Source organism: Aspergillus foveolatus (genome assembly GCF_047715535.1).
Source record: "Aspergillus foveolatus strain CBS 279.81 unplaced genomic scaffold BDW70scaffold_41, whole genome shotgun sequence".
Classification (NCBI taxonomy): Eukaryota; Fungi; Ascomycota; class Eurotiomycetes; order Eurotiales; family Aspergillaceae; genus Aspergillus; species Aspergillus foveolatus.
The window spans coordinates 204,415-227,219 of record NW_027396105.1 but is presented as its reverse complement, the minus strand read 5'-3'; the positions used below and the strand labels follow the sequence as shown (position 1 = coordinate 227,219).

At 50.7% G+C, this 22,805-nt stretch overlaps 11 protein-coding genes across 11 annotated transcripts; 5 read left to right on the top strand and 6 right to left on the bottom strand.

Moving 5' to 3' along the window:
* Positions 1-155: 155 nt before the first annotated feature.
* Positions 156-3,522, top strand: BDW70DRAFT_140289 (uncharacterized protein). Its single transcript, XM_073737577.1, has 3 exons — positions 156-943; positions 1,002-2,831; positions 2,886-3,522. Exons 1-3 carry the CDS (start codon positions 584-586, stop codon positions 3,366-3,368), a joined length of 2,673 nt encoding a protein of 890 aa, XP_073594078.1. The 5' UTR covers positions 156-583; the 3' UTR covers positions 3,369-3,522.
* A 135-nt stretch (positions 3,523-3,657) lies between these two features.
* BDW70DRAFT_85851 (mRNA splicing protein SMD1) lies at positions 3,658-4,449 on the top strand. The gene is made up of 3 exons (XM_073745047.1): positions 3,658-3,793; positions 3,875-3,924; positions 3,986-4,449. The coding sequence occupies exons 1-3, from the start codon at positions 3,780-3,782 to the stop codon at positions 4,285-4,287; spliced, it is 366 nt and encodes a 121-aa protein (XP_073594077.1). The 5' UTR covers positions 3,658-3,779; the 3' UTR covers positions 4,288-4,449.
* A 327-nt stretch (positions 4,450-4,776) lies between these two features.
* On the bottom strand, positions 4,777-5,615 carry BDW70DRAFT_169651 (S-adenosylmethionine-dependent methyltransferase; the record flags this gene model as incomplete). Its single annotated transcript, XM_073742737.1, has 1 exon — positions 4,777-5,615. The coding sequence occupies exon 1, from the start codon at positions 5,569-5,571 to the stop codon at positions 4,777-4,779; it is 795 nt and encodes a 264-aa protein (XP_073594076.1). The 5' UTR covers positions 5,572-5,615.
* Positions 5,616-5,697: 82 nt separating this feature from the next.
* Positions 5,698-6,410, top strand: BDW70DRAFT_140286 (succinate dehydrogenase assembly factor 3). The gene is made up of 3 exons (XM_073737576.1): positions 5,698-6,007; positions 6,095-6,194; positions 6,278-6,410. Exons 1-3 carry the CDS (start codon positions 5,789-5,791, stop codon positions 6,364-6,366), a joined length of 408 nt encoding a protein of 135 aa, XP_073594075.1. The 5' UTR covers positions 5,698-5,788; the 3' UTR covers positions 6,367-6,410.
* A 324-nt stretch (positions 6,411-6,734) lies between these two features.
* BDW70DRAFT_161883 (GNAT family N-acetyltransferase) lies at positions 6,735-7,544 on the top strand (the record flags this gene model as incomplete). Its single annotated transcript, XM_073741043.1, has 3 exons — positions 6,735-7,134; positions 7,191-7,300; positions 7,353-7,544. The coding sequence occupies 3 exons, from the start codon at positions 6,735-6,737 to the stop codon at positions 7,542-7,544; spliced, it is 702 nt and encodes a 233-aa protein (XP_073594074.1).
* On the bottom strand, positions 7,022-11,093 carry BDW70DRAFT_140285 (KAR9 family protein). The gene is made up of 3 exons (XM_073737575.1): positions 7,353-11,093; positions 7,191-7,300; positions 7,022-7,134 (listed from the first exon to the last, which is right to left on the bottom strand). The coding sequence occupies exon 1, from the start codon at positions 10,776-10,778 to the stop codon at positions 7,746-7,748; it is 3,033 nt and encodes a 1,010-aa protein (XP_073594073.1). The 5' UTR covers positions 10,779-11,093; the 3' UTR covers positions 7,022-7,134; positions 7,191-7,300; positions 7,353-7,745.
* A 537-nt stretch (positions 11,094-11,630) lies between these two features.
* BDW70DRAFT_85817 (uncharacterized protein) lies at positions 11,631-13,432 on the bottom strand. Its single transcript, XM_073745046.1, has one exon. The coding sequence runs from the start codon at positions 13,275-13,277 to the stop codon at positions 11,739-11,741; it is 1,539 nt and encodes a 512-aa protein (XP_073594072.1). The 5' UTR covers positions 13,278-13,432; the 3' UTR covers positions 11,631-11,738.
* A 591-nt stretch (positions 13,433-14,023) lies between these two features.
* On the bottom strand, positions 14,024-15,526 carry BDW70DRAFT_85789 (alternative oxidase). Its single transcript, XM_073745043.1, has 4 exons — positions 15,454-15,526; positions 15,080-15,384; positions 14,737-15,028; positions 14,024-14,677 (listed from the first exon to the last, which is right to left on the bottom strand). Exons 2-4 carry the CDS (start codon positions 15,340-15,342, stop codon positions 14,168-14,170), a joined length of 1,065 nt encoding a protein of 354 aa, XP_073594071.1. The 5' UTR covers positions 15,343-15,384; positions 15,454-15,526; the 3' UTR covers positions 14,024-14,167.
* Positions 15,527-16,011: 485 nt separating this feature from the next.
* Positions 16,012-16,899, bottom strand: BDW70DRAFT_140274 (acylphosphatase). Its single transcript, XM_073737574.1, has 5 exons — positions 16,828-16,899; positions 16,729-16,759; positions 16,653-16,665; positions 16,526-16,595; positions 16,012-16,444 (listed from the first exon to the last, which is right to left on the bottom strand). Exons 1-5 carry the CDS (start codon positions 16,840-16,842, stop codon positions 16,268-16,270), a joined length of 306 nt encoding a protein of 101 aa, XP_073594070.1. The 5' UTR covers positions 16,843-16,899; the 3' UTR covers positions 16,012-16,267.
* Positions 16,900-19,273: 2,374 nt separating this feature from the next.
* BDW70DRAFT_151836 (putative glycerol:H+ symporter (Gup1)) lies at positions 19,274-21,626 on the top strand (the record flags this gene model as incomplete). Its single annotated transcript, XM_073739349.1, has 4 exons — positions 19,274-19,535; positions 19,588-19,655; positions 19,715-21,298; positions 21,564-21,626. The coding sequence occupies 4 exons, from the start codon at positions 19,274-19,276 to the stop codon at positions 21,624-21,626; spliced, it is 1,977 nt and encodes a 658-aa protein (XP_073594069.1).
* On the bottom strand, positions 21,535-22,714 carry BDW70DRAFT_140269 (putative HIT finger domain protein). The gene is made up of 2 exons (XM_073737573.1): positions 22,358-22,714; positions 21,535-22,259 (listed from the first exon to the last, which is right to left on the bottom strand). Exons 1-2 carry the CDS (start codon positions 22,635-22,637, stop codon positions 21,643-21,645), a joined length of 897 nt encoding a protein of 298 aa, XP_073594068.1. The 5' UTR covers positions 22,638-22,714; the 3' UTR covers positions 21,535-21,642.
* Positions 22,715-22,805: the final 91 nt, after the last annotated feature.

Here is a 22,805-nt window from a genome sequence, read left to right as displayed (position 1 = left end):
GAGCAGTAGGGGGCCCTGTTCTCCCCTCGTCGTGGTTTTTTTGAATCATATACATAGACTGATATTAAGGGTAGTATAGTACGAGATGTGGCACGTGCGCCGCCCCCACTACGGTTAGCCCCATTGAAGCCCCGCCGTGACAGGAGTTCCTGCACAGCAACCGTCACCAAGGAACTTCACCTCATCTGCGATTCCCTATAGATTGATCCTGCTGCTGCCATAGAAATGCAGCATTTCATTCGCATTCGATCTCGTCGACTCGTGTTCGTTGGCTGAGCCTCTGCGCAGTGAGTTGACTGTTCTGACAGGCAACGCTTGCCCGCCTTGGTCTACCCTTCTGTGATTGGTAGCTTTCCTTTTGTGTTTGGGGGGTAATTTGCCAGTTTGCCTACCGCTCTAAGCTCACCATCTGGAATCCAGTCTCATCAGTTGTCACATCAGCCTGTTTCCATTTCCAGCTCGTCTGCCGACATCAAGGAGCGGGCCCTCGTTTGTCCCAAGTAACTGGTCTAGTGCCTCGCACTCGTCTCGTCTTATGGTTCTGCTCCTTCAGTCGAGTCAGTAGCATCCCGCCATTGCCACCATGGCCGAACTTGGCAGCGCCTATGCGGATGCCGGGGTCATATCTGATTTAGATCAGTTATGTGATGAAGAGGAAGACCTGGATTCTTCTGTTAGTACTGCATCGGCGGGCGAGGAGCTCCAAACAGAGGCGGTTCAATCGCATCCGGAAGAGGCTGCGGTGTCGCAACCTCATCCAGATGGACCCACTGTGCCCATGAAGGAATCACCACCCTCGAAGGCTTTTGTTGAAAAGAGTTCTCTTCCTAAGACGTCCGCAACGGACTGCGATCTGACGATTATCCAAGAGACTAAACGACCAGCAAGGCGTCTAAATCTCCTAGATCTTCCTGTGGATCTCCTGCAAGACATCATCAAAGAGGTATGTATCTTCAGATAAGTATGCGCGTACCTACATTAACTGTACTTAACGTTTTTAGGTTACGCATACGAATGACCTGACATCCTTGGCCCTTACCTGTTCCGCACTCCATTCCCTCGCAGTCCCCCAAATGTACTCTCGATTCGATATCGTCTGGCCAGATGCCTTCCCACAATCCGATCACCCAGGGGGAGTAGATGCTCTTTCTTATGGCCTGGCAACACTGGTAATGGGAGAAGACATATTTCGTGAAATTCCTACTACGAATGCAGCACAGCGGTGTGCCCGCTGCGAGTGCAACCGCCAACAATCGCAGAATCGGCAGGGCAGTGGACGAATTCGACGTGGTAACTACTTTGCACAGTATACACGGAAGTTCTCGGTTGGAAACGGGCCGTCAGATTGGGTCCAAGAATATTCGGTTACTAAAGAGACGGGAAAGATGCTCGGAACACTCGTTGCTTTGGCCGTGGCTCGGATGGTTAATTTGGAGACTTTCATTTGGGACATGCCCACTGGCGTTGTTAGAGACGTATGGATTGCGCTTTCATCGCTAGCAGACCGACCGGGACATGAGTGTCGTTTGGAGAACGTTTGGATACGGTGGCACGATAACTCCGAGAATGCGGTTCGCTCTTTATCAGGAGTGCCCACTACGTCTTCATTAACTCTCCCTGAGACCCAAAATATCCTGGCTCCGCCGCCTGCTAGCACGTCTCTTTTCAGAAAATATGGGCATGTAGAGTATCCCTCCCTCTCGATATTACCCCCGCTGAAAAGCTTGAGTGTCCTTGATATAGACGAGCCGTCGTACTTAGAGGAAATGGCTGTGCTTATCAGACGCTCCCGTGATAGACTGAGGGAGCTGCGTATCGGCATCTCCTCGAAAGTTTATCAGGCCTCGTGGCTAAAACCACAAGGAGCCTCGCATGTTGAGCAAACACCTTCCAATCTCGTGTCCGGGTGGCCGAGGGCTGGTGGAGTTCTTGGGGCGATATTGGGCTGGACCGGTCGCCATGCAAATGAATCCTCTTTTCAACAAGAAGATCCCGTTAAAGGAGACAATGGTGACATTACTGCAGTAATGGACGCAGTTACCTCAGTTGATACTCCCATTGAAGTTCTCTCTCCGCAAACTCTCAATACGACGTCGACTCAAGATGTGGCCGAAGTACAGGATATTGCCGATGCAGGGAATAGTCCGCCTAGCTCTCATGAAACGCAACAAGTACAGATTCTTGGGCCCAAAGCTCCCCGAGAGTCTTTGAGGAAGCCTTCAAGAACGATCTATCCATTCACCTCTGGTTCAGACCAAGAACTGCTGAAGTTGGAGGTCCTCGAACTGGAGCGTATCCCTATCTCGGCACCAGTCTTACTAGACACTATCAATTGGACCCGAGTTACCACCCTTACCATTCTTCGCTGCGAAGGCCACGAAAAGTTGTGGAGAAGCCTTCGTCGCCGGTTCTCTCCTTCGGCAGCACCAAACACTAGTACAAGACATGGTAGAAGCGAGGAAGATAAGGCCCAGCCTGAATACGCATTGAGAATCAAACACATTCATACGGATGCCGTCTCGCCATATCTGTTGCTTTTCATCAAAGATACTCTCCAACCTGACACTCTGGAGACCGTGTTTCTTCATGGATCTCCCCTTCACGACTCTGCCGTTCACATTGAGGGGATATATCGAAATGTGATACGGACGCATAGGTCGAGCTTGAGGAAACTGTTAGTAGATAGTACCGAACGGTCACCAGCAGGAGTGGAGATAGTGAACTCGCGACGGCAAAAATGGATGTTCACTCGCGAGGTCATCACTTTTATAACAAGCGGGCGAATGCCTAAGCTGAAAGAGCTCTCTATGACCATAGACTCTAAAGACTGGGTAAGCCTTTGTCTTGGTTATTCGGCATTTGATCCCTGCTAACAGCGTAATTAGCATTACTTCCTGCAAAGACTACCTAACATTCCCCAACTTCGTGCCCTCCACATCTCTCATATTGTCCGTCCCCTACACCTCGACTTGAAAGAGCTCGCCATGCAGGTCCTTGACATAGTAACACTACGGCCAGAAATCAACATCAGCTATTTAGGCATGCAAAGCAAATGCTATGAGATCCTTGAAGGCAAGGGCAATGAGTACGATCTGGCCGAAACGGACGACATCCATAGTGAGGGCTTTGTCCCAGGTGCCGAGAATTGGGCCGGGTCCGACACGAACGAGGAAGAGTCCGATGAAGACGACGGAGAGGCGACGATGGATTCACATTCCGACTTATCCTCGGAGGATCATAGATCGCTGGATGATGATGATGCTTCCGACTGTGATTATGGTCGACCGCGCGTGTCTTTTGGCTTGCGCGAGATTCTGTTCTATGATGACAAAATTGCTATTTTCAAAGCCCGGCATGGCGTTCTATGATCCCGGTTTTCTGAATCTATGTGCGCGAAGCAAGTGTTGATATTTGTCTTTCGTGTTGGCTGCAAGATACCATGGAGCGACCTCCCAGCAGTATTGACTGGAACTTTGTGTATTCCCATTAACTTGAGCATCATTTAGATAGCCACTCCCAACTGTCCCACTTCCAACCTATTTATTGTCGTAGGAGACCCCTTATTGTAGCAGGGTACACTGTACAGATAACACGTGACTTGGCGGTCAGTAAGCTTTTGCTCCGCAACCAAGATGAAATGAACGACATGAAATCAACCTGAAGCCAATCAGCCACCAAGCACCGTTGACGGCCGAATTCTAACTCGATTTAGACCGGTTCTCCCTAGAAACACCGTCGAATCTCTCCTTTCTTGCGCGAAGTCGCAATCTTTCAACACCATGAAGCTCGTTCGGTGCGTAAAATCCCGTCGCAGCTCCACGTCGAAGCTCGGCTTCATTGCCGCAAGAACACTTTACTAACACGTCGAAACCAGGTTTCTAATGAAGTGCGCCAATGAGACGGTAACTATCGAGTTGAAGAATGGTTTGTATTCTTTCATTCTCCTTTTGCCTCTGCCCAAATTACCGCTAACATTTTCATCCAGGCACAATCCTCCACGGAACTATCACCTCCGTCAGCCCGCAAATGAACACCTCCCTGCGAACCGTCAAGATGACACCCAAGGGTCGGGACCCAATTTCGCTCGACACGATCAACATCCGTGGCTCCACGATCCGCTACTATATCCTGCCGGACAGTCTGCCGCTTGACACTCTGCTCATCGACGACACGCCGAAGCCGAAGAACAAGGCGCGTAAGGAGGCCGACCGTGGCCGGGGTGGTGGTCGCGGTGGACCCAGAGGGCGTGGCAGGGGCCGGGGACGGGGCCGGGGTCGTGGTTTCTAAGCTATAGTATTGCGAGGCTATGCTATGCTATGATACGGGAGTATTTCGTATTTGGGATCGGATCTCTGGATGCGGAGTTATTCTTTTTTTTTTTTGTTTTGCTTGATGCCGTCGTTGTGTCCTGGAGCGCGGATAAATAACTGATCGCGGATTCTTGACTGTCCGGAAAAGGAATTGGGGTTGTTTACCTTGTTTACCAGTCAGTTAAGAGAGGACGGAAAGAGTGGTTCATTCTGTGTGGGACATCGATACTCTAGTATGGATGAGTGATGACACCAGGGCCGATACGACCATGTCTTGCGACTAGAGGAAGCACCAGTGTCCTATATCCGGCGAACTGGGATATAGAGACGTTTATTTCTGCGCGGTGAACAACCATCGACTCCCTCTACGTGAGAGTCGGAAATACAAATGATCAAAATACAGGGTCTATCTATATCTATAATCTATCTATCATAACGTCGTCATCATCGTATACTCTTTTGGGCATTACTCCTTCCAAATCCTTACAATAGCCAACTTCTCCCACCCGGCCTGCACCCCACTATTCCCAACACTCTCAGCCCTCCATCCCCCTCCCCATCCCCGAATCCTTACTTTGACCTCCTCCGGCCGATTCTGCGCACAGAGCAGGACGTACGCAACGCCGCGATCCGGATCCAGCACCTCCGGTATCGACTCGAGTAACCTGTCGGTTGTCTCCATTCCATCCCGGCCCCCAGCATAGGTGAGGGAGAGGTAGTAGGAGTCGCGCTCGAATTTTGCGCTCCGTGACAATTCCAGTTCGTTCGTCGCAGCATCAGAAGTGGACGGTATTGCGGGTAATTCCTCCGTCGGCACATAAGGCGGGTTAAAGAGGAGAACGTCCACGCTTCCGGGGCGGACGGATGTGCAGAGGTCTCCTACAACCGCGGACAGGCAGACAGACTTTGCCTTCACCCGCGCATTCGCGTCCTTATCTATCTCCGATTGCCGCTCCTCCACAGCCACAGTAACAGTTTTTTGTGTCGCAGCGCAGGCGTTCTTGTTAACGTCTGTCGCAAGAGCAAGGACATCCGCGCGGCCGAGGATAAGAGGTGAGTTTGCCGTTAGGAAAGCGAGGACGACTCCGGAGCCGGAGCCGACTTCGAGAAGGAGAGGCGATGGCGTTGAAGAAGGGAAACGTGATTTCAGCCAGGCGGATTCGGAGGCGGAGGAGAGGGTATCGAGGAAGAGGTAGGAGTCTTCGGACGGCTCGTAGATTGTGTCGAAGGAGACATGCGAGGTGTCCGGAGTTGGGAGCATCTTTTCTTTTGTGAGTTGAGAGTCGTAATTTAGGTGAGTTGGTGCTGTAGATTTGTAGAGGTAGTTTGTTGGATTAATTGATGCGGAGACAAATTTCTCCGCTTGATGCTCCAGTCGTCCAACCGCGGCTCTGTCATCCATCTCCAAGTCTAAGCCTAGAGGTCCCAAGCACCATTCAATCACTCAACATCTAAAGGCTCCGAAACGAGAAGTGAAAATGCGCGCCTTCACCCGCCTCCTCTACGCCGCCCCATCAAACATGGGCTCGGCCGCGAGCCTCAGCGAAGCCCTCGCACTCCTCCCGCCCATCCCGCTCTACCGCCGCATCCTCCGCGTACACCGCAAGAAGCTCGATCCCGAAATGCGCATCCTAGGGGACTCATATGTGAAAAGCGAATTCCGCGCCCATCGGGGAACGGAGAATCCGTTGCATATCGTACGTCGTCTATGGTCTGGATCGTGGTTAAAATGATGTGGGGAAGAGGGTCTCGTCTAGACAAGACTAACGAGCTGGCTACTGCAGATCGGGTTCCTTACGGAGTGGCAGCTTTATGCGCAGAAGCTTGAGGGAGATTCGTGGATTGGAGAGAAGCTGGATCAGGGCAAGTTGGATAAAATGAGCGGTGCGTCAACTCATTTCCTTCTAATATTCCAGCCCCTGGGACTATTGAAGTAGGAAACTAACCGTTTGCATTGTGCGTTCTAGACCAGCAACTCGGACAGTTGTATGAGTTGATGCAGACGATCCAGAACAAAGATGGGAAAGGGGACGGAGAAGGGGAGGGCGAGAAGTAGTGCTGCCAGGTGCTTCTATACCACTGTTCTTTGGAGACTCCTGGGCTAGATTATGGCGTTTGAAATTGATGTTTGCGCTACATGATGTCTTGTAGATTTCTGTACATATATATTATATATTACTGTATCACCACATCTCTATGAAGTATAACCCGGAGAAAAGCCGAGAGGAACCACTTGCGAGGCATTGGCGAATCATATTTTAGCTGATAAGAAATCTCCAACAGTAACGGTGGAGAATGCCTGGAGATATAAACCAGACAGGATCTCAATTCGACGCCCTGCGCTTGACATCTGCACCTATATACTTCCTTGTCCATCCCTCGTCCCTCTCCAAGCATCAATCCTTCACGACTAGAACACACAAAATGCCCTCTATCCTTGAAGATCCAAACACAAAGATCCAACCATCAGATTCCCTCCTCCTCTCCTTGAAATCCCCATCCCTCAATACCCCCCTCAAGACGACAACCAAGACAGGCACAAATGTAACCCTCTATCCGATAACAAACGGCCCATCATCTCTACCACAGAGTCTCTTGCGCTTTTTACACGCCCAGTTCAGCGCAGAGATTGAGAAGGGCTGTACGTATCCGATGGAACAGCCGATGAAGTTTGAGGCGTTCGGCGAGTATTGGTTTGGGATGTTTGGGGCTGTGGCTCTTCTGGATCGGGAAGGGGATGGTGAGGGCGGTTTAAATGTGGACAGTGAGAGGGATTGGGAAAAGGAATGCTTGGGAACGTTTTATGTCAAGCCTAATTATCCTGGTATGCCCCAATATTTCCGGCGGTATTTGGTAAGGATAGTTCAGCTAACGAGGAAGGCCGCTGCTCGCACGTTTGCAATGCAGGCTTCTTGACGACCATCGCAGCGAGGAACCAGGGAGTGGGCCTGGTGATGGGCAAGGCGTACTTGCACTTTGCTCCATTGTTGGTATGTCATGTAAAAGGACGCCAAGTAATGAATTAGCTAATTGATATAACAGGGCTACAAATACTCTGTCTTCAACCTTGTCTTCGAAAACAACGTTGCCTCGGTCAAGATCTGGGAGAGGCTTGGGTTCAGCGTTATTGGGCGTGTGCCGGGGGCAGCGAGGTTGGCGAACAGTGAAACGCCGGTTGATGCATTGATTATTGGGAAGGACCTGACAGGAGAAGCTGTAGTAGAAAAAGCCTAGATTAACAGGAAATTCGAAGAAAAACTCCATACACCTGATAGAATGTATACATTGCGCTAAATCATATGGTAGGTATCTTTGCAAAAGGGGAATCATCGAAGCAATCTGACAACATGAAAGACCACAAGATAATACAAGGGAGAAGATAAAATCTAAACTTCGAGACAGCAGATGAATGAGACCGTGGAAATTCCTTCATGCTTAACCACGCCACGGAGGTCGTTCCGAGAGCTTGCTTCGAGTTGACGGGATATTATCCTTGTTACGGTTCCGCGGCAGAGGAAGCAAACTGATGCGGCGGCTTCCTGAGTGTCCGAGTGCTGTACCGGGACGATCAGCTTTCGTAGGGCTGTCGCTTCGTCCCTGGTCCTGAGAGACGCTGCGATTGAACGATGTCCCGGCAAAGCTTTGGCGGCTGCGTGGGGTGTTGGACATGTTCTCTGTTCCAGCCGGGCGTCGAAGTTTACTATAAGGAGGAGGATCCAAGATGGAGTGACCAGGCGATGGAGACGCTGTGCGCCCAGGGCTACGCAAGCCTAGGCGACTGGATATACGGCTCGCAGACCTGGCGGAGGGTGGTATAGGAGACGTAGATGGGTCCCGGGCTGGAACTGTCGACGAAGGGCGTGTCCCGCGTGAGGGAGCAGATTGTTTGCGCAACGAAGGCGTCCAAGGCTTGTACTTATGTCCCACATCCAGGTCATTGGTGTTCGTACTGGTATTCCATCGTGGTCGGTTGAGAAACGCGGGCGAGAGTGCAGGCTGTGCAGGCTGTGCAGGCTTTCGTGCTGCTGGCGTTGGAGACGGCGCTGTCAGCGTGGTCTTAGGGGTGACCTTGGGATTGCTGGGCTTCCTGCCGGTTAGGTTGGAGGCAAGTTGCGGTAGTCCTGAAACCCGGCGTCCGGTCGATGTTCGAGCAGCGGAGCCGACTGAACTACCTCGCCGACTGGACTTGTTGGCTGGAGTCATGACCACCGATGATGCCGGTGAGCTTCCTGGAGTGTCCGCAAGGCTTCCCGTAGCTGGACTATCTATCGTCAGGACGGTGGAAATAGAATCGCGCATATGTTGTGACCTTAAATCTTGAATGTCTTCTAAAGACGAGTCCATCACCTTGATACTGGCTCTCAAGGCGTTGACCTGAGATTCCATGTTCGCCAGAAGCCGAAGGATTTCGCCATTCACAGTTAGCCTGTCTTTGACTCCTTTCTGGGTGATCGTAAGAACCCGTTCTATGGCAGGCACGTAATGCTGCTTCTTGGCCTCGTAGCTCTCAATACGATTCGTCATCCCTGCAGGATTATGCAAATGCATGCCCGTCTCAAGGCCCTCCTGCAGCTTTGAGATGCTCCTCTCAACAGACTCAAACATTTTCTGCGCCTGAGAGCCAGCGTTCCGAAAGACCATGATCCACCGGTCTTCCTCTAGCTCCTTCCGCAATGTTTCAGCATCTGCCTGCAGATTCTTGTAGTCCTTCTCGAGTTTCTCGCGGCGCTCTATCAATTCCGTGCATGCAGACGGAAAAACTTTCTCCGCGCGTGACTGGAACATAGAAAGCCTCATAGGCAAGAAATCAAGCGAAGCGCGCAGCGGCTGAAGACGGGCGAATAGTTCAACAAGATTAGAGTGATTCGTGTCGTCCTGCGGAGTTTGAATAATCGGCTTGTCCAAAGCAGGCGGTGCAGGGTAGAGGGATCCCATGCTGGAACGCTTATTCGAAAATCGGCCACCAGAAGGCGTCTCCTCCACGATCGTTTCGAGTTCGTTGATATCCAACCCAGTAGAGTCCTCATTCGCCAGATTGAAGTGTCGCTTCGCCTCCATCTCGAAGACCAGTCCTTCTAGCTCCTCGACTTCCTCGCCCACATCACCTAGGACGCTGTTCCATAGTTCCTCCCACTCCATTGCCAATTCTACCTGCTCTTTCACTGCCCGGAGCCGCGACTTGACCTTGGCCCAACTCTGTAGGATGCTGTCCATTTGAGTAACAATCGTCTCTAAGCCATCAGTGCTCACATTAGCGATGTCCTCGCGCAGCTGCACGTCTTCGATAGCCTTAACATAGACATTTACTAGGCTCTCAAACTTTGTGATTGCCTTGTCCACACCATCAAGGCCTTCCCGTCCAGCGGCCGCGGCCCATACCACGTCATCCTCCGCATCAAGTCCGTTCAGCACGTTCGATGCCTTTCTGATCCATATCTGAATCTGCTCCGCGGCACCGGTCAAGGCTTTAACTGCGGCCGGAGCGTTCGATATCGAAGCGATGCTAGCTTCAAGCGATGAGGGCTGTGGAAGGGCGATGGAGGTAAGCTGAGAAATCTGATTGCTGAACGAGGATCGTGAGAATGAGAATATCGAATTGGTACTGGAGTATATCGATGATGTCCGTTGAAGACCGTGAGGATTAAAGTATGACTGGGTGTTCGATGACGCGCTCGACTGGATGGGAGGGGAGTCTTTCGGAGGCGGGCGTGGTGCGCCGTTTGCTTCTGCTTCGAGCTCGCTAGTTTTTTGAATGTACTTCTCATAGTCTGTCGGGCCGTCGGTCTGGTCTTCTACGTTAGGAACACTTATTCCCGGGCCCAGCGGTGCTGGGGCTGGCTCAACAACAGACATGGTAGTTGGCGTATTTTCCACTTCCTCTTCTTCTGTTTCCAGGCGGTCGGATGTGGCGTCCTGACCCGACCCAGGGGTTGACTTTGCGACCGGTGGTTCAGGCACGCCTGGTGGTGGTAGTAGTTCTCGCTGTACCTGTTGTTTTTGAGTTTTGTTGGCAAACGATATTCCGCTCCAAGCGCGGCCTTTCCTCTCAACTTCGATCGACTGGACCTTGTGTAGACTATCCAACTCCTTGATCTGCTCCTCGGGAATCCGGCCAACCGCACCGGGGTTCCGAGGGGATGTTGCTGTTTTGGAGCTTCCGTCCAGTAACTTCACGCGTGCAGCTAAGCCGGGTGACAGACGGCGGAGAATGTTGGGGCGGATGAGAGACTTTTCGGATTGGGCGTCGTCGCCGTCGTCTTCGTGAAGGCTGCTGCTACCGATACTCCGGGTACTTCGTAGCGAGGCTTTCGATTTGATCCGACGAGGTGTTGCCGACTCATCCGGAGAAGAGACGGAGACTGATGGAGGAGGAGGTGGTGGTGGAGAACCTTGCGACGTGGTCACCGAGGTGGACGTGTCTGGAGCGGGAGCCGAGGGGTGAGTGCTAGTGGTAAAGATGGCACGCATCGATACGGCGATACGTCCGCTCTAGCCCGGGAAATCTGGAGGGCTAGAGGTAGAGGGTTGGGTCACAAAAGACAAAGAGAATGAGAACGAAAACCGGTTGCTACTATGACGCAGTTGCGCTGGGTGAAGAATGCGTCGTTGTCAAAAGTATGTCGGCGGGCCCCTATAAGAATGTTTGTTGTTGCTGTCTGAGTAGGAGTGGGGTGACCACTCTGCAGAAGATGAGCTGTTCTTTTCTGAGCTTGCTGAGCTAAACAAGGAGACTACATCGTACTCAGAAAATGGACCAGAGGGAAGAGTTGCAGGAGAGAGAACTGGAGGATGAAGGAAGAGAATGGAGACGGAAAACGATCGCTAGAGCCGTTGCTGTCGTTTAATGAGCAATTCCCTTCAGTTCTTCAACTTGGGCTGATCGCCACCACCAACTGCCCGGATTCCAATAGCGCAGTGCGTTCCCGCAGGGTCCGTTCAGGGGATCAGCTCCTTTCTTTATCACGCCCACTAGTGCTCTCCCTCTGTCCTTGTATTGATCCATTATTTCCTGTTCCTGTGCATCTTTGTCTAGAGATTTGTGGCAGGAGGCATTCTTGGTACCGGAGGCCTAGGCATTCCATTTCTAAAGAACTCCTCCCCCCCGAGCGTACTGCTCGTTGTAATACTGCCGAATTTCTAACGGAATTTGTGGTTCGCGATACGACTAGAAATCCTGGATATACCTTAATATCTTATCTGGCTAATCATTGACTAATGCAATGCAGCATAATGTACAAGGTGCAGGACAAACACCAAACTCCCTCGCCAAAACTGTCATCGACAAGTAAGGGGTATCAAATACAGGCAGCGCGGACTGCAAACAAATGTCATCCTGAATCAAACTACGTGGACCCAATGGCCACTTTCCCAAAAGCCCAGACATCCAAGACATGCGCTCTCAAAGAGGTGTATTACCGACGGAGGCCGTCATGAGATCTTGACAAGCAGCCCGTCAACACTAGCTGCAGTCGCTCGTCTTCTCAATACTCGAAGGTCTTGCGAGAGCTCTTCTCGGACGGACTTGCACCAGGCTGCAATGGCTCGATCAAACTGGTGCCACGCCTCGTCGCTGGTGCCGTAGACGACGCCCATGACGTCCAGTTCGAGCTTCGTCTCCCAGCGCAGTTCGGCCGCCTTTATCCAATACCGAAGATTATCTGCTTGTCGATATGGCTTGGCAACATCTTCATGGAAGGTTTTGATCTCGCCAAAAGGTCGCTTGGACTTCCGGACGGCTATGTTGTGGATCCGGATCAGGTCGCGGCCGTCACGAAGTCTCTCAAGCATCGCAGATGGGAGTGAACCATCTTCAGGCTCTGTCCACGCTGGCAAGCGCGAGTCTGGACCTGTCAGGCTGGCAAGAAATTCCTCTTCCCGCTGCCGTTCCCGACCGGTCCAATCACCCTCAATCCAGACCCACGATGCCCGCTCTTTCACTTCTGCATCTTCAAGCTGCGCCTCTTGCGACAGCATATCGCGCACATCGGACATCCAGCCTAGAACGGCCTTCTTTTCCTCTTCTCGAAACCCACCTGCAAAATTGCGCCCTGCCCATCGCTTCAATACCTCAAGGACATTAAATAGATCTTGCCTAATCTCACGCTCGCTTTTTATAGAAGCTAGTCTTTCCGGGTATTCATGGGTGGTATAGTATATCTTTGCTGCGCGAATTGCAAGCGTGACAACATCTAATAAGCGCATACCGTTGATTTCATCCCAGCTCTGAAGAGCTGCAGCCAGATTCGCCTGCTGTTGTGAGTCTCCTTTTGTTTCCGTATCGCCGTCTGGCGAGACATCGATTCGTGGTGGAAGCGTCTCCGGTGAATGCTGCTGCTGAGACACCACATCAATCTCTCTCTGTGCTTTATATATCGCGTTCAAAAGATCCCTCCGCAGCTGCAACAGATCCGGAGGCGGCGGAATATGGTGCGTCTTGATGCTATAGGTACTGACAGTCGGGGGCAGCATCACCTCGTCCCCGTCCTCAACAAAGTCTAACGCATCTTCTCCTGAATCCGTATTGATATCCTCCGTTGGGCTCATTGTAATTTCGTCCGTGAAGCGGGCATTTGGTGTCAGCAGCAATTGTGGTGTGTCCTCCGTATTCCTCTTTTTCTTCTTATATTCTCGCGCATTACCACCCTTCCCATCCAGCAGACCTGTTCGAGCGAAATAGTACTGCAAATGTGCGATGCTCCCCAGGCTCATTACACTTTCCCGGTTTTTTGCGGAGGCGGCGAATTCCGCCCCCTGAGGCCGGATATACCCCCGTCTCCGCGTAGAAACTGACACTGAAGACCTGGCATCACCGGATGTGCCAGACGATGTCGACAACGAAGAAACTGTAGAAAATGTACGGTCTGGTGATGGACAGGACGAAATTGCGGGTGTTGGAGAGACGGAAGGGGAGGGTGAGGAGTCTCGGACAGGAGGGGCTGTAGCATCAAACGCGGCGGGATCGTCCATTGCGACACTGTGTGTTTCGGTTCATGCGTGGAATGTAGCAAACACTTGAGAATGTATAAACGGGTCGGTCACAAAAGATGAAAGGACAGGTGGTCACCAGAGGAGAAATAACGGTTAACGTAAATAGAAAAGGGACGCCTCGGTAGAATAACAGCGGAATTGGCGATCGTGACCGATCTGCAGGCGAGAACAAACTTGAGACGTTCGAAAGGGGGTTCTTGGGCTTCTTTTTTGGCACTAAAGGGGAAGCGGGTCAACTATTCGATAGTAGCGCCTATACCTTTAACGTCGCCAGCCTAATGACCATGCCTACCGGGTGATCAAAGCATTACTCTGAGTATGGATGGAGTGATGCTTTAAGAAAAAGAAACACCTCGTCTTCGGCATTTGATTATTATTTGCTTTCTCGATCTGTTTCGTCCCGGCGCCCCTGACGCCCAGGCACAGGATATGCCGTGCAATCTGTCGGTCCCTCATCCCACCACAAGAGGCAGACGAACACTGCATCGCGTCTGCAGGCTGCACTGAACCGATGACAACTTGGCATGCATTAGCGAACATAAACAGTTGGTTTTGGGATGGAGCCATCTGGCTCTGAGACATGACGGCAAGCCCCTGGGCACGCTCAGTGACAGCAAAGACCCATCTTCCAGATGGATATTGCTATCCCAATTGGGTTTAGTGTATGTTTCGTCTGCGCTCATGATTGCATGGCCCGTCCATATTAATTAATCTGAACAGGTTCAAGAACATTCTATTACCAATAAAGTCTTAGGAGAGGAGGTATCCGCGTTGCTATGCTCAAGTTCCAACCAATTTGCGCCGTTTTAACCATATATGCAAGTTCTCCCATTTGTTCCCGCAAATGACAAACCACAATATATCAATGCTCAAACAACCTCTTCTCGTTCCCAGCCGGTGGTCTTTAAGTGTTTGATCCCTTTGCCAGGATGCGGTTTGGACGGATCCTTCCATTCAACCGCGAAAGGGTTGACGTCGACCGCTTGCTTCAGGTTCCCGAGCGTGTGGTTGACCTCGCGATGTTTGGCCTCGTCCGCTCGGACATACAGCAACAGATCCCTCATGGTCCGGTTACCCTCAGGCATTTTCCAGTACTTGACAGCGATCTCTGGAGCCTCCAGCTTTTCCCAGTGCGGCAGCCTGCCGCTTTCGAGGTCTTTGATGGCCCGAGTGTAAGTGAGCACGGCTTCCTCCTCGAGATAGCCGACGAAACGATGACAGGTACGTGGCGAGATGAGATAAGAGAGGAAGAAGCCGTTGAAAAACACTCCTTGCGCTCCAAGGACCATTAAGCGCATGAACCACCCAGGTTCGGCCATCTTGAGGAATGTGAGCAAGTGCATCCGCTCATTGTATGCCTCCTCAAGGAGCGTCTCGATCTGCGCATTGATTGTTAGTCGAGCCACAAAAAGTAAAAGCGAAAGTACTCTCGACATACCCATCCGTTATCTCGCTTCATACGTCTGAGACTCCTCAAGTGCCTTAGCATACCACCAACCATTCCAGGTACACCAGCGACGCTCTCCAAGAAGACAAATCTTCTTAACCATTCCCTTTCCGTCATCTGAAACTTCTTGATGTGTTCTTGGCCTGGCGCAGGGTGCTTGTAGCCGGTGACCAGGTCCATACCCCATCGGAGCAGGCGGACACTCCCAAGCGCTACCCAGTCAGACCAATTCTTTGCCTCGCGATGGCCAACGGTGACTGCACGCATTTCTTCTTCACTGTAGCTGTTCTTAGTCAGCGTCTCTCGCCTCTCTTGAATATATTGGATAACTTACACAGGATGAGCCCACGCCGTTTTCACCTCTACTATTTTTGGTGCATCAGGAGGAGGGAAATAGTCTTTGATCTGTGATTGTGGCGTAGAGGAAATGAATCGTTTCCCCGTAGGTTGGTCGTAGCGTCTTTTGACGAGGGGCGGGCTGCTGTATCGTAACCCAGCGCTCGCCATACTCCTCGTATAGGTCCGCACCGTGAACTGCAGGTAATGTTTCGGCATAGCGGCCACTCTAATAGGCCCCGTTGTCGACATGGAATTCATAATGCTGATATTGTTTATATCGATGAAAAGGTGCTGTCAATTCTGACAATTGTGTTTAGTCAAGATAAATGTTGCTTATGACAAACATAAGGAGCTGACTGGGACTGCAACCTTTCTTGTATTTATATATGCCAACTAAATACAAAGACCTAATAAAAAAATTCAACCAGAGGCAATTTGAGGCAGGAATCGGAACTCTCAGGGCTGGGTACCCGCACACAGGAGTCACACGCTGGCCGCCGAACAGAACTTTTCATTCACCGAAAGAAGGATCCAGATCTGACGCCCATTCTAGATGGTGGCTGTAAAAGAAGAGTGCCTGAGTATTCCTAATTATGAGCCTGAGTGGTCCGTCCCTGGCGAAAAGCCATGTATCTAAGGCGCCCTACCTTACGGAGCGTTACAGGTCTGGATACTCCATTCAGTATTATGTACGGACATAAAAACAAATATAATTCAGTTATATACAGATGTACTTGAAGTAGTTAGCCTCAGCAGAAGCGAAATCAAATTATTCTTGCCTCCCATTGATTTTTCAGTGCGTTGAGAGTCCTAATTGCTGAGATGCAAGATTGACATGTGTTATCAGATTACGGTATTATGGATCCAGCTGTCTGTCACTTGACCGCGGACGAAGCCGGGACGGGACCGCTAACTAGGCCATGACTCAAACAAAAGCCGAGAATAAATCGGGATTTGCTAACGACGTTTGCGTAGCCTATCGACGTCATTGGAAATATTCTCGAAGCTGAAAGACTCTGGGATTGTTAAAGCGTTACCTGCTTGGGCCCCAGAAATTGACTACCACGTAAGCAGAAGACCGGATGAAGAGGCTACGCTGAGACTTCTTTTCATGGAAACTAGGACGCCGAGGCGGATGGGCTTTATTCTGCTTGAACCAGAGTATACACTGTATAGTCGACCATCAAAGTGAATCAAAAACAGTCGCGGATGTCTTCCTAAGCCCAAACTGACTCTCTCCATTTTTCGGATCAAGTGCCTTCTTCTCCAGCTTGACTACATGCGCAAGTCGAGGGCCATTATTGATATCATTGAGAAACTTTTGGATGCTCTCTTCTGAGCCTTGTGCTTCGCCTTCGACCTTCACATGCATTTAGTGACTCTGGCGACCGATGCAAGACATTGCAAGATTGTTAGCATTAAATAGGGACTGCAAACGTACCCTTCCACAATCAGTGTTCTTCACCCAGCCGCTGAGACCGTATTCCACAGCACGCTTCATGGTGTAATCACTGGTGTAACGACATGATCAGAAATGTCTAAGGTTGGCCTGTAGAGACTGTGCCTACCGGAAGCCCACACCTGTAGAGGTACTTGTTAAACATCGCCGGCTAAGAATGAATCTAGTCAGAACTGAAGACGTACCCTGAACGGTGCCATGGACTTTGAACGCAATCTGGGAAAAGTTAGCGACAACAGCCGTAAGTATAAACTTGTAGCAATAAATCTAACAGCTAAACATGCCCTTTGAGTCGCCATGTTTATTTTGTGATTTTCTCGTCGACGATCAAGTAGAGGAGTGTTAACATGTCATCCTGGTCGGTAGGTGTAGGATCCAAAGGAGTCTAGAGCGGTTGAAGCTGAGGTTGACCAGGGCCCACTGCGGGGCTTCAAGCGAGCTGCATATAAGCCCGCCTGAACCTTGAATTTGGGAATTCAATATCTCGTTCCTAATATTCTCTTGCTTTCGACAGTTGGATACTTCAATCGCCATGTGTGATTTATTTTACATTGCAGAGACCCTCCACCGAGCATAGCGAAGTTTGGGCAGCGAATTTGCTATGACTAGATCGTGTTGCGAAACACAAAATATTAATCGAATTTTAGCAGCTGACTTGTGAAAGACAAATCTTTCTGACTGGGCGTGGGATCTAGTCTGGTTATGAATTGTAGAGAAAAAAGGCAAAAAATTACCTAGGACTCGAACCCGGCATCTCCCCGTTAGACCGTAATGTCAGCCTTAAACCACCCCAGCTTTTCCGACGCAATTCCATGGACTCAGTTCATCTACTATATTTTGCCAAAGATATAACCGTGTTATGGCTCAAAACAACAGCACTACCTCGATAAAATAGAACAGCGGGGAAATGACGACTCTGGCGGCGGGTTTTAGCGTGCTGAAAGAGCCTTTGGAGACTCGCCAGATCTGCACCTTCGCTCAGGGGATTCTGCGATCTGGCTATAACTGCTTTCCGGTAATCCCTGGTACTTCCAATCGTGACCGTAGCGACACAATGTCAAACCCAAGCTTCTTAACGCCGACGATCGATAATGCGGTTCCTGGACATAGTACTGCTCGGCCCGCTGCTTGGCGTTCGAAGTGGGTCGGTGGGGTCCCGCCAGCAGCCCAGGACTCTGGGCACAAATGGCAGGTGCGCTGTCTCACCAGTGGCCGCCTCTGCGGTACATGGTGCCCGCATTCTCACTATCCATAGATATAAATATAAGGACAGGAGCACAAGGAAATATCCCAAAGAAGATTGGGGTCCCGTACAGCGATCTATAAAAAAAAGTAGGATCGCATCGCGATGCAAGCATCACGCATGGAGGTACTTGATTACTACATATTTTATTTTTTAGGCAGTATCCGGACAAGAAGCTACCTGGTAATTTAGGTACGCTATACTTTTTTCCACAGGTATTCTTGAACCATACCCACTGTATGTACGAATCCCAACAAATCGCGAGACTTCATGACGCGGATATTGAGGTGGGCAACTACAAGAACTCTTCCAATAGAACGAATGCGGGTGATGTACAAACAGTATATATTTGGAGTGATAGAATAGCCAGGATACATTAGGATCTAATGGAATTGCCTGGTTAGGCATCACACACTATAACTAGACTAAGAGCTCCTAGCAAATCGCAATGCCTAGCATGCCCAGCATGCCTAGCATCCCAAAAAAGAATAAGCACGGTCCTTCGCGCTGGTCACCCTGCCTTGGAATAGAATACAAGACAAGCCCGTTGAGCTCTCACGGCTCAACGGAGCCCACTTCTACCCTTCTGATAATTCCATTGCCTTTTCTTCAGATGTTGGAGGCAGCAAGAGAAGCAAGCGAAGCAAGCGAAGTCAGTAAGATGCTCAGTCCAAGAGAGGATTGTATCAGCTATAGAAGGCATTGACCGCTTCTCGATGAATTATGATGAGACATCGTACTTTCGTACCTCCTAGCAAAGGTAAGGGATATTGATTTCCCAGCATTTGCCGCCCTGACGCCAGTGAATCTCATGCCGGTCGCGATGTGTCTTAAGACCTAGCCCAGGCAGAGGCAATCCATGTGTTTATAGACCGTCACAGAGCAGAGCAGAATCAAACTAATGGAGCCAAAAAAAAGATCCAACTAGAAGACAGATTCTTGGAAGACTCAGCGAAGAAACAGCTGCAGACTAGCTGTAGATATGAAGAACCGATTTTCTGCCTTTATTTTTGAGCCAAAGGAAAGCGAGCCAACGGAAGGCACAGACAACCGTGTCAAAAAGTGGTGTTAGCTTAGGCCAGTATTAAGAAATCTAGTAAGCCCTCTCATCAATCATAGGCTTGGAGATAACTGGCTAAAGTTAGTCTGCAATAACGAAAGATTCGATTCCAATTCCAAGTTTCCACCTAGGTGCCATACGGGTTGCGTCCCAAGTGGGCGAGGCCGTTGTGGACAGCGGAGAAGGTCCCAAACGCCCCATCATAAAGCTAGTTAAAAAGCACAGAGTCTCGACGAAGGGACACTGATCAAACTTACCTTCGTTGGAATAACCGAATGCAATCTCATGTGCCAATGGTTATGATGGTAGCTGAGTGGGCCTCGGATTCCGTCGGCCCCTGATCCTCAATTTCGATCTCATCTCAGTCTCTCCGCAATTTGTCCACCAGCTCTTACCTGGCTGTCCATAGAGATATGCTGGTAGTAAAATGAGTCTCTCATTCCTTTCCTGGCTGCGGCGGCTGTACTCGCTCGATACTTTGGACACGCGCTTCACCGTTCCCGCCAACGTCCCCGTCAAGATCGCTGCCGAAGACACGCGATCTGGCTCCGCGAAGGATGCCCGCTCCAACGCCGTCACCAACAGCGCCTCTCCTCCCAGATGGGCCACCCTCGAGTTCTATGTTTACTACGTGGTCTTTATCGTGGCCGTTCCTTTGATGTTCAAGACCGTGATTGATGTTTCGCAAGGTGCGTCCGCCTGGAGCTGGATCAAAAACGGAGCTGATACCACTTGCCTCAGAATCGCATCCCACCTACGCCACATACTCTCATTTGCTCTCTCCAGGTTGGATTCCAGGGCGGAAAGTCGTGAGTCTTGAGTTCTCGCTGCCAGTCGACAATGGCTAACGTACACCGCTTATTCTCAGGACAATTCCGACGCGCAATATTCTGGCTTCCGCGATAATATCCCCTACCTCCTCATCCTTTTGGTTGCCCATCCTTCCCTTCGACGCCTCTACGAATACTTCACTCGCACCTCTAGTACACCTAATGCGAACAATACCATCTCTGTTACCGCGGCCGGAGACGCCCGAGCTGCGCGACGCATACGATTCGACTATTACTTTGCTCTAGTGTTCATCACAGCTCTCCATGGTATATCGGCGATCAAGATTCTTATCATTCTCTACTTAAACTACAAAATCGCCAAATCTCTTCCACGAAAATATATCCCTGCTGCGACTTGGAGCTTCGGCATAGGGATACTGTTTGCCAATGAGTTCTGCGGCGGATACCCGCTGGCGCGTGTTCTCAGCTTCTGGGCAGCAGACGAGACAGGGCGAGAGTCCTCTCTATTTCAATGGGCGCGGCACTTGGACAGCTTTGGTGGTCTAATGCCACGATGGGAAGTCCTGTTCAAGATCACTATCCTCCGGCTGATCAGTTTCAATATGGATTACTGCTGGAGTTTCGACTTTTCTACTAGCAGCCCAATCGAAGTAAGTCCCTTTTCCGAGGATAGAATCAACTCCTCTGACGACCATAAGAAGAAGCAACTCGATCCGGAATCGCTTTCAGAGCGTGACCGGGTCAAGATCCCCGCCGAAAAAACCGCTTTCAATGGCCGAAACTATCTCGCCTACATCCTCTACTCTCCGCTATACCTCACAGGCCCAATTGTTACGTTCAACGATTACATATCCCAGCAGCGATATCCACCACAATCATTGACGAAAACCCGCACACTCCTCTACGGAACTCGCTTTTTCCTAACCCTGCTCTCCATGGAACTGATCCTTCACTTCATCTACGCCGTAGCAATCTCCAACTCACATCCAAACTGGTCGCTTTACACCCCAGCCCAGCTTAGCATGCTCGCCTTCTTCAACCTGCACATCATTTGGCTAAAGCTTCTGATCCCCTGGCGTTTCTTCCGCCTCTGGGCTCTCGTCGACGGCATCGACCCGCCAGAAAACATGGTCCGCTGTGTGTCAAACAACTACTCCGCCTTCGCCTTCTGGCGCGGCTGGCACCGCTCTCTCAACCGCTGGGTCGTCCGCTATCTCTACGTTCCCCTGGGCGGCGGAAGCAACCGCTCTATCTCGAGCCCAGCATCATCAACAAGCGGCACTAAACCACCGGCGTCTCCCCTTTACGCCAAAGCCCGCCAGATATTCAACTTCCTCGTCGTATTCACCTTCATTGCCCTCTGGCACGACATCAACCTCAGACTCCTGATGTGGGGCTGGCTCATCACCCTCTTTGTCTTGCCAGAGGTCTTGGGCACCTTACTATTCCCTCCTAGCCGATGGCGTTCGCGCCCGAATACGTACCGCATCATCTGTGGTATTGGAGCGGTAGGCAATGTGCTTATGATGATGATTGCCAATCTAGTTGGGTTTGCGCTGGGCCTGGATGGAATTAAGGGGCTTCTGTCTGAGTTATTGGGGAGTTACGCCGGACTTGTGTATCTCATTTCGGCATGCTGTGCGCTGTTTGTGGGTGTGCAAGTGATGTTTGAAATTCGGGAGGAAGAATTAAGAGCCGGAATAAAGATGAAATGTTAATTTCTGCTCGGGCTGGTGCCGGGAAGAGGGATGGTTAGATTCATCTCGACATAAATGTGATATACAAATTACTTAGTTGTTAGTCAAACTAGTAAATAACGGATATATTCATTATTTGACAAGAAGTAGATTCCAGCTCTAGTTCTCATCCATTGTCCATTTATTGGGTATTTCTTTAGAGATCTTGTAATGACTGCCCACATCTTAGCCCAACGCTGCTTCTTCGGCCCAGGCTTCAATCTTCCAGGAACAAGACTGCGCACAAAGGTAAATAAGCCCAGACCTCCTTAGAAGAACGCCCCGCATCTCGAGTCCTCGTGCGTCTTATAACACTCGATCCCACAAGTTCGCTGGTGACAATTTCGACACCGGATCTTTCCCCAGTACCCGCATATACAGCAGAACTTTCGGGGCGCCTTTCCCGTCAACGGCGGACCCGCGCGTGATGCATTATACGAGAGCGGAGGTTCTGCGAGGAGAGCGCGCATGATGCGTTCCGAGGGGGCGGATGGAATATAGGATTTCAGTAGGGGATCGTTATCGTACTGGGATTTGATGAGGGCGTTTGGATCAGGCTTTTGTTCTTCTTGTAAATTAGGTTGAATTTGGGAGTCGGCGGTCTGTATGTTGGCCGTATCGGATAGGTTTTGGGCCGAGGGTGTGTCAATCTCTGCACGCGGATCTGGTTTTGGCGTTGCGATAGCTGGCGTTGCGCTCCGGCGTGATAACGAAGAAGACGGTTTCGTAATTCTGTTGCTAGGCAGACGCTGCGCAGCTATCGACGACGTCCCAGCCGAAGATGAAGCCTGAGCCAACGCAGCCTCCTCATCATCAAGATAATTCCGAAACGTCTTCTGCGACTGCAGGATGCGACGGACGTTCGACGTTACTTTCGTTCTTGTTCCTGTCCCACATCACTAAAGTTAGCAATACTCCTACTCTTTTTACTCTCCACAACCAACAAAATTGCTTAACCGCGGGGGATATAGCGGAAGCCTATACCTCTTGTCGCACTCTCCCTCGGCTGCGAATCCTTCCGCGCCGGAATCGCAATCGCAACGTCCCTATGGTTCTCTCGATCAAGCTCCGCCAGGTGCCGTACGATCGCATTCGCCTGGCGCGAGGACAGGTCTGTTCGCGCTGGATCCCGAATACCGCGTTTCCGGCCGGTGGTCGGTGCGATTGCGGCTTTTGCTGGGTCGAAGCCTTTATCGGGGACGTAGGTCCAGCCCGGCGTGGCGTTAGACTTGGAGGCGTTGGGGAGGACTTCGACGCGGTACATGATGAACCTGATGATGTGTTGGCGGATAGGGGGAAGTGGAGTATTTTAAGGCGTTTATCAGAAGGTCATGATATGTATCGGCGCCGTTTCTGTGCTTCGAAGATTATAATGCTCGATTTGTTATCGATATCTGATATGTACGGAAAGGCAGATGTTTGCTCTGTTTGT